At 27.7% G+C, this 9726-nt stretch overlaps 1 protein-coding gene across 1 annotated transcript; it reads left to right on the top strand.

Moving 5' to 3' along the window:
- Positions 1 to 6803: 6803 nt before the first annotated feature.
- LOC107889518 (polygalacturonase inhibitor) lies at positions 6804 to 8299 on the top strand. Its single transcript, NM_001326764.2, has one exon. It carries the CDS (start codon positions 7078 to 7080, stop codon positions 8068 to 8070), a length of 993 nt encoding a protein of 330 aa, NP_001313693.2. The 5' UTR covers positions 6804 to 7077; the 3' UTR covers positions 8071 to 8299.
- The last annotated feature ends 1427 nt before the right edge of the window (positions 8300 to 9726 follow it).

Genomic DNA, 9726 nt, shown 5'->3' with positions numbered 1-9726 from the left:
TCCGTATTTTTATTTATATTATTATTATTAATGTCATTGTTATTCCTTAGTTTATTATTATTTTATCATTTTTTTATGTTTTTATCTACATTATTATTATTGTATTTATTTTTGGACATATCATGCATTTTAAATTATTACCAATTTTGAATATTTTATATATATATCATTTCTTTTAAGTCATCATACGTAGTATTTATTTTGAGATTTTTGTACGTATCTTGGTATTTTAGATTATTACATGTATACATATATACATATATTTTATTTTAAACATTTTTCTATGCCTTGTCTTACATCAAATTTCTCTATTCACATTATTCTTTCTAAATATTTTGTATGTCATTTGAGTTAAACTCTATTTTAAAATTTTACATATTATTTAGTTACACTATTTTATATGAAAACTATTTTAAATTCTTTTATTATTTATCGTAAACTTTTTATTATTCTTAGGACTATATAGGTACTTATTTTAAACTTCTATATATATATTATTTTGGATTTGTATATACATATATTTATTTAAATTACTTTTGAACAATATTTATTTTAAATTTCTCTTTACACATTACTCATTTTAAGCTCTTTTGTAAGTTATTTTAAAGTGTCCTTTTATTTTTTTGTGTATTATTCATCTTGATTCATTTAACATATCGTTTATTTAAAGTTTGCTATATATATTATTTTATTTTATACCAAGAATATTATATATGTTAATTATTATAAATTGTTTTATATTCTTTACTTTAAATTGCCTTTTCATTTTAAAATCGTTTTATGTATTATTTATTGGAAACCGTTTTACTATTTTAAATTGTTTTATGTCCCCCTTTAGAACTCAATTTATTTATTTTAAATATTTTATTTATTATTCATTATAAGTTATTTCCTCATATTATTACCTATTTTATACTTATATAAACATATATATATATATGTACGCATCATTTGATCTAAATTTTTTGTAAATAAATGTATCATCTTTTCTTAAATTACTTTATATATTATTGATTTTAAAGATTCATTTCTCACTTTACTTACTTTTAAAACTTAGTTATTATCATAGTTTTTATGTTTTATTCGTTTTAATTTGCTTTTTACTATTTTATTTTTAGATTGTCATATATGTTATTTATTTATTTATTTTTATTGTTCCTTGATTACTAATGTTAACATTAATGCATGTTGAGTAATTATTGTCATTGTGTATACCATAATTCAGTCACTCACATCTTTATATTTGTCGTACATTTGTGATGTTATTCTTGTATTATTATTTCATGCTCTATACTCCCTTTTATTCTATTTCGTTTAAATCACATTGCACATCGACCTCAAATATATTTGTCCAAACATGGACCGTTTTAATCCAAACAAATAATACACGTTGTTTAAGTATCGTACTTGCTATGGTTTAAAAACAAAATTTTCTAAATAAGGCAATGTTTTGCGTTTTGGAACATTGAAGAATTGTGCCCTAACTTACGGGGTTTCGATTTTCTCGTTGATTCTAAATAGCCAAATATCCTTTCGAGTTTAAAAACACACAGAATTCCAATTAAAATTAAAACTTGCGTTCGGGAGTTCATGGCATTGTGTCCTAACTTACGGGATGTGATACTCCGATATCTCGAGACAAAGAAATCTTTAGCAATCTTTTTGAGCTAATTCAAGCGTTTTCAAAATCGACATTGACAAAGAGGGATCGTATCTTGAATCTATTTCCGATTTTCAACTTTCGACATTAGGACATTAAGTAATCAATACGGTAATAATTTTGGGCGTGACGAGGGTGCTAATCCTTCCTCGCACGTAACCGACTCCAAACCCGTTTTCTAAAGTTTCGTAGACCAAAATTGTCGTTTTAGTAAATTAAAATGTTTTATTAAAACAAAGGTGATTCGATCACACCTAATAAAGATCGGTGGCGACTCCCATTTTAATTTTCATTTTCAAACAAAGTCGATTCCCATTTTCAAAAAAATGGTTTCGACACATACATTGTTCGAATTGACCCATAACACATGCTTTGGTAAAATTACCTTTTTACCCCTAACTTTCACTTGTTTACAAATTGGTCCTTAGGCTCGTAAAACAAAATACATGCATTTTCTTTGTTACCCAAGCCTAGCCGATTCATATTCCTACTCCTAGCAGCCCAAATTTTTCTTTATTTCACATATTTACTACCCATTTTACAACTTTTACAAATAGGTCCTTTTTAGGTGTTTTCATGCAAAATCACTTTGTAAAAGATGTTTATCACACATCAAACTTTCATATTCTTCCATTAAACATCAAAATACATGCATGCCACACATAGGTAAGTTTTTGAACATGAACCCTAGCTCAAAATAATGGTAGAAATAGCTGGATTGGTTGATGGCAACTTAAAAAATGTAAAGAACATTAAAAACGGGGCTAGGATGCACTTACTATTGAGCTTGAAAGTTGAAGAAACCCTAGCTATGGTGAGCATGGAAATTTTGGCCAAGGTAGATGAAGATGGACAAGATTTTTGACTTATTCTTTTATTAACCAAATGACAAAAATGCCCTTAAGACCCTTCTTTCAAATTTTTCCTATTCATGCTCATTTTTGTCCAAAATTTTAGAACTTGGTCAAATTTCTATTTAAGGACCTCTAATTAATAATATATAGCAATTTCATGCTTAAAGCTTCTAGAACTCAAGTTTTGCAACTTATTCAATTTTAGTCCCTATCTTCAAACTGGACACTTTAGGCATAAAATTTCTTCATGAAAATTTCACAAAAACATGCATTCATATCATGGGTCGTCAATTAATCATAAAATAATTATTTTTACTTCGAATTTGTGGTCTCGAAACCACTGTTCCGACTAGACCCTAATTCGAAATGTTACATTGATTAGCATATAATCAAACAAACAAAAATCAAGATAAAAGAGATGAGATGAATTGGTGTAAGATGATTAACCAAATCCACATTTAGCATTCACTTCCAAAGCTTTTGCCAATGATTTAGCTCACAATTAGTTAGCTTGAAGACATTTTGTGCTTAAAAAGAACATCACCAGCCATATGAAGAGAGAAAAAGATAATATCAAGATTTTCCCCAAAAATAAGTAGTTCGGCTCTCAAATTTTCAGTTTTAACTTATGCTATTGCAACCCAAAAAGGATTCCTGACCTCTAAACAATCTCAGTCTATTATCTGGGTGTATTGTTAAACAATAAAAGCAAATAGTCAGTTAATCAAACCAAACCATCTACACAAAATGTCTCCAATATTAATCATTTTCGAAACCCACAATGAACAGACCAAAATTGAAAGTCCTATAATCAGCATCGAAATTGATTAAAAAAGGTCTTAATTCAAATAATATTTCGTTACGAGAAGGGAAGGCAAATATAAAGCCCAATGAGCCGATGTGAGTAGCATCACATGCTTAATACATTAGGAGCAAAACACCTTCGATGACCCAGAAAAGAAAAGAAAAGAAAAAACACACAAAGCAACAAAATATGGTTTCAAATAGGTAAAATAGTAATAAAAAAAATTAAGAATCCCTTTTAAAAACTAATCAACTTTACAGATTACAAAATAAAATGAATGAACTAAGGAATTTACCGGAGATAAAAAGGATCTCTCTTCTCTGCTCAATGGTTAAGGATTTAGGTTCTCATTTGGATTTTCTTTTCTCCATAAAAGAAATGCTTATCTTTATGTTTGACTTTCAAAGAAATTTTTGAAATGGTTTTTCGATAAAATAAGTTAAATGAATGTAATTAATTTATATTACATTATTAATTTTATAAATTTTAAAAAATTTAAAAAATAGATAATATAAAATATTAATTCATAATTGATCAATTTTCTTTATCTTAATTTCTTTATAAGCCAGACTATTTATCGAGTAGGGATTTTGTTGAATCAAACCAATTTGATTAAATACAATTAGTTTTTTAAAAAATAAATTAATATTTAATTTAATTATAAAATATATTTATTTTCTTTTGGGTTTTGACATCTAAATTAAAAATAAATTTATATATTATAGATTAGATTACTAATATATTGATATTATCTTTATATATATTAGATTTTATCATAATCATGATGTTGGTGAACCAAAATATTTTATGTTGAAAAAATATTTATAAAAAAATATTAATAAATGATTGTTAGTGGAGTGGTAAAGGTTTTTTTTATATATAAATTTGTTGATTTTGTGTTTGATTGTCAAATAATATTTTTTTAATTATTTTATTTGAAGATTATATAAAAGTATGAAAAAAATGAAAATACTCTTTTAATTATATTAAATACCCTTTAAAATAAGAATATTTTTAATAATTTTACAGCTAAGTTGGTGTTGAGTTAACTTGTGATACCAACTTAATCAGTCACTATATATATAGTATAGATAATTTTTATTAATTATCATATTTAAAATAAAATCATACTATATATAAAAATTATATTTATTGAATTATAAAAATTATATATTTATTATTTTTAATTTATTCGACTATATTCAATGGTTTTATAGATTTATAATTTTATTAATTAATAATATATTCACATTAATATACTATCATCTTAATTAATATTTAATTAAAATATTTTTTATTATTATCATATAATAATACTAATAAATTGTAATTCCAATATCAATTTAGTAATACTATTAACAATAAATTATATTCTCTTTAGTTTAAACTTGTACTTTTATATATTTTAGTCTCTAATGTTACATGTGTTATACGCAATTTTATGTGTTTAATTTTTAATTAATTTTTAAATGATGTATTATTAATTTTTGTTACCTATTGTTGATAATGATAATCTATCTTAGTTTTTAAATATTACACAAATTTAGAAATATATAAGAACATAAATTATAATATTAATTTGAAAAAAAAAAGAAAAGGTAAAGCAACATGCACAATTATAATAATAGTTCATGATAAATAGGAAATATATTTAAACTAAATTAATAAATAAATTTAATAATAATTATTAAAAAATAATTGTTGAAATTTGACTTTCTTCTTAAAACAAACCCATGAAATATTTTTTTACCTGCACCAAACAAATAACATATAGATAAAAAAATTACTTTAAAAGTACTACTTGCTTCACACAATATAAACTTATAATTTTTTTTAAAAATAATACCATAATATTATAGTACCTAATTATCAATTAAAATAATCTTCGATCACTCTCCGATGTCGTTATTGTTCGAATATGATTTATTATTGCCTCTTGAAAGAACCATTCCTTTAATTCTCCATTTTTTTTTTATAATTTTAACTTATTAATGTTGAAAATGTCCCTTTTTTTTATCTGTATTCTTCTTAGATTCTACTTGATTGAATATGTCTAATTATTGAATGCTACTTAAAAAGCTAACCTTAAATTTTAATTAGTATATAACTCTAATATTAATTAAGTGATAATTAAGATGCTTAGAGTTTTATTCAAATAATAACTCTGTTTGACATTAATAAAATTAAAAAAATTTAAAAATACAATAAACACTTTTTTTAGGTCAATTTTTTAACTAATAATTGTAAATTAAATTATAATTATAGTTATCACAAATTTTTTCTATATCTTATACTTAGAGTTCTATTCAAATAATAACTTTATTTTAAGATTAGCACAACTATTTTAATTAATAATTCTAAATTAAATTAAAAATATTTTTAAAATTAATTTAGTAATATGATGAAAAGAAAGAGTATTCGGTAAAAGAACCATGGAGGCTCTTGTATTAGGAGTCAAATTGTATTTGCCCCATCTACTCAAAAAAATGGACAAACTAGTCCATGTACATTAGATTAAAGAGAAGATCGATCTTTTATATTAAAAATTTCATCTATTTATACTATTAAAAATTGACATGGTTGACGGAATAACTAGATAATAACATGTGACACGCCACATCTACCTCATACTGACATATAAGGATCAATTTCATCCATTCATAAATTGATAATTCTTTTAACAAGAAGACCGATTTATTTTTTGATTTAATATGTAAAGATGTTTCTGTAATACAATTATTGTCCTCTATGATAATTTTATGAGCATATTCTTATTAATTCAATTTTTTTTCCCAATTCGTATGGACTATAGATCAATTGTATGTTATACGACAATAATTCAATAAAATAAATATATATTTATTAAAGTATTATAAAATTAAAATAAATTATATAATTTCAAAATATAAAAGCACGTAAAGCAAATCAGCGCGTGGCGTTAGAAAAACTAGTGGGTAGATAAATCATAGAGTGAGGAAGGTTTTATGCGGTGAAGCGTGGTAACGGGGGCGCAGAGGATCTGACATAAATAAGTCATGTGCCACAGGTTTTCAATTTCCTCACGAAACTCCTTTTTCTTTATGACAAACTTTTTGTGGGGCAAATTGATAATACTCCAAATTAGATATAGACAAATAAATAATTCATGATATGGATTACACATTATAAATAAATTATTTTTTAATAATCAAACTCATGTTAACTGGTTAAGTGAAATAATAGATTCAAAGAGATAATCATAAATAGTAAACTGACCTGCATAGTATTAAATAAAATAAATATTAATAATGAATCCAGCTATTACCGAGTCATAAGAAAGAAGCCATCTTTGTTGACCCATGACTCGTGATTGGATCTGCTTCTGTTTCTCACCCTTGCAAAGCGGCTGTGTTCGTGCATATTTGAAGTCAACCATTCATTCACAAGTAGATTTCAATTAAAATTTTAAAGAAATCAGTCATTCAACTTCTGATGCTTAAAGTTTCCAAAATATCTCTATCCGCTGATTGAAACCATATTTCGGCACAAACACAATTATCCAGTCATAAAATAAAACATAGATAATTGGTTTTGAGAAAACAAGTCACTTTCCAACATTGAACCCCAAAAAACACATCATCTTCTGACCATCTTTCAAATGGTTTAATCCAGTACATAATAATGGGGTAAGCGAGATTAATTTATTAATCAACTTTGACTCTACCTCACTCTATAAATTTTGAGTTTTAACAAGCAACATCCAATCCAACAATTAAAACATGAAGATATATCCAGCTTTCCTCAGTTTCCTCTTCATATCCATCTTCATTTCACCTTCTGTCTCAGACCACTGCAACGCTCAAGACAAGAAGGTTCTTCTCAAGATCAAAAAGGCCTTAGGCAACCCTTACCTCTTGGCCTCATGGGACCCCAACACTGATTGCTGTGATTGGTACTGTCTTGAATGCCATCCCAATACCCACCGTGTCGTTTCCCTCACCCTGTTCTCCGATGATCGTCTCACCGGCCAAATCCCCCCTGAAGTTGGCGACCTTCCGTACCTTGAAACCCTTCTTTTCAGACACCTCCCTAACCTCAATGGAACCATACAACCCGCCATTGCCAAGCTCAAGAACCTCAAGACGCTTCGCTTGAGCTGGACCAATCTTTCCGGTCCAGTCCCTAATTTTCTTAGCCAACTTAAGAACTTGACTTACTTGGACCTTTCATTTAATAACCTCTCGGGATCTATTCCAAGCTCCCTTTCAACACTCCCAAATCTCGAGGCTTTGCATTTGGATAGAAACAAGTTAACTGGTACCATACCAGAATCTTTTGGTATGTTTCCTAGCAAAAACCTGTATTTGTTCATCTTGTCTCACAATAAACTTTCTGGTACAATCCCTGCCTCTTTAGCCAACATGGACTTTAACACCATTGACCTGTCGAGGAACTTGCTTGAAGGTGATCCTTCAGTGTTGTTTGGCCCGAAAAAAACGACATTCGAAATCGATCTTTCTAGGAACATGTTCCAATTCGATCTATCTAAAGTGCAGTTTCCCAAGAGTTTGGCAAGGCTGGATCTGAATCATAACAAGATTACGGGAAGTATTCCTGCAGGGTTGACGGATCTGGAGTTGCAGTTCATGAATGTAAGTTACAATAGGTTGTGCGGACAAATCCCGGTGGGAGGGCGGTTGCAGAGTTTCGATTACTCCACGTATTTTCACAACCGCTGCTTGTGCGGTGCTCCGCTCGACACCTGCAAGTAAAGGTGCGCTGCCGACATTATTAAGTTAGGGCTTTCATCATGCATCAAAGTGCAGGTTGGAGAGTTGTAATAAGCACGCACATGTTTTTATTTTGACTAAGCTATTCAGGGAAAATATCTTTTTATCAGCAATTTGAGAATAAACGACATTGTATTTCACCCAAGAATTAGTGAACTTTACAAACACCTAAAGAGGAAATAAATTTCTGAGGGAGAGTCTATTTTTATCAGCTTATTGGTAACCCATCTCACTTATGAACCAACACAGAGTGCTTTGGCAGCATATAACCCGCATCTCCCTGGAACACATAATTGGAATTGAAGAGGAGATTAAATAACGAGAAGCTACTCTAACCAGATCATTACAAAGATAGCATTTAGCATTAGAAGAGATGATTTCAAGGTAGCATTGTAGACTTTCTATAAAAAAAAATCTAAAGCCCAATAATGGTAAATATATAGGCGTTCAATTCTATCTTGTGAGCTTATTTACAATATGTGGGAGTTCACATGGACAGGACAATTGCATCAGCTAAGTTGTCTGCAATTTGGAAATTTAAATACAAGAGATATTGATTGTTGAATAGAAGACTAAAACATTGAAACTAAATTTTCAATGAAGCCATTGATATTTATATGTTAATAGACTTGAGTGTGATAAAATGTGTCATAATTGCTAGGGTCAAGACACCAGTAGACATGCTCAACTTTGAAATAATACTACTCTCCACATATCTCATACATTCAAACACTATAATAGGCTTGATTTCAGCAAATTCATTGGAAGGAACTTTAACAATTTATTATAAAAATATTACTTCTAAAAACTAGTTAGAAAAATATGGCATGTTATAGATTATTTAGAAAAAAATTACAATTTTCTCTCACATTATTTTTTTTAATTACCTCTTTACATGACGGTTTTACAATAATATATATTTTTTTGTGTGACGGAAACATGTTAAATTTAGGTGAAACTTTCATGTCATTTGACAGTTTCACAATAAAATATATATTTTTGTGATAGTAAGACCCATATTGAAAACGGGTGAAACCTCCATGTCAGGTGGTAGATTCACCTGGTTCCAATATATGTCATTTGTAATACAATATATATATATATATATTTCTTTTATTAATTTCAAGATATAAAAAAGACAATTTCACTTGGCTTTGACACGTCGTTTCTTAATTCTTGTATAGAAAATATTTTTTAAAATTTTAAAAGGATCCCTTTACATGGCGATTTCAAGATATAAAAAAGGAAATTTCACCTGACTTCTAAATGTTTCTTTTATGATATAAAAAATAATTTTTTCTATTTTAGAAGTGCCACTTACATGGAGATTTCAATATTTAAAAAAAAAATTTGTTTCTAAAAGTGCGCCCTTAAACAATGGTTTCAAAATAACAATTTTTTTCTATAATAACCGATTTAGGGCGCGGTTTCAAACCTTTACCCTACAGTCAATTGAAGTATCCATTGAACAAAAAATTTCAATTTTTTTTTTAAATTATCTAGTCTACTCCTTTTAAGTCTATAAAAACCCTAGTCCTTGACAACATCTCGCCACATGGCGCTTTAATAAATTATTTTTTTCTAAAATAGCCATGTCAAGTTGTAGTTTTAGACTATGGGATTCCAAAATTGGGAATA

The sequence above is a fragment of the Gossypium hirsutum genome, chromosome A09 (genome assembly GCF_007990345.1).
Source record: "Gossypium hirsutum isolate 1008001.06 chromosome A09, Gossypium_hirsutum_v2.1, whole genome shotgun sequence".
Lineage (NCBI taxonomy): Eukaryota > Viridiplantae > Streptophyta > Magnoliopsida > Malvales > Malvaceae > Gossypium > Gossypium hirsutum.
This window is presented reverse-complemented; position numbering and strand designations above follow the sequence as displayed.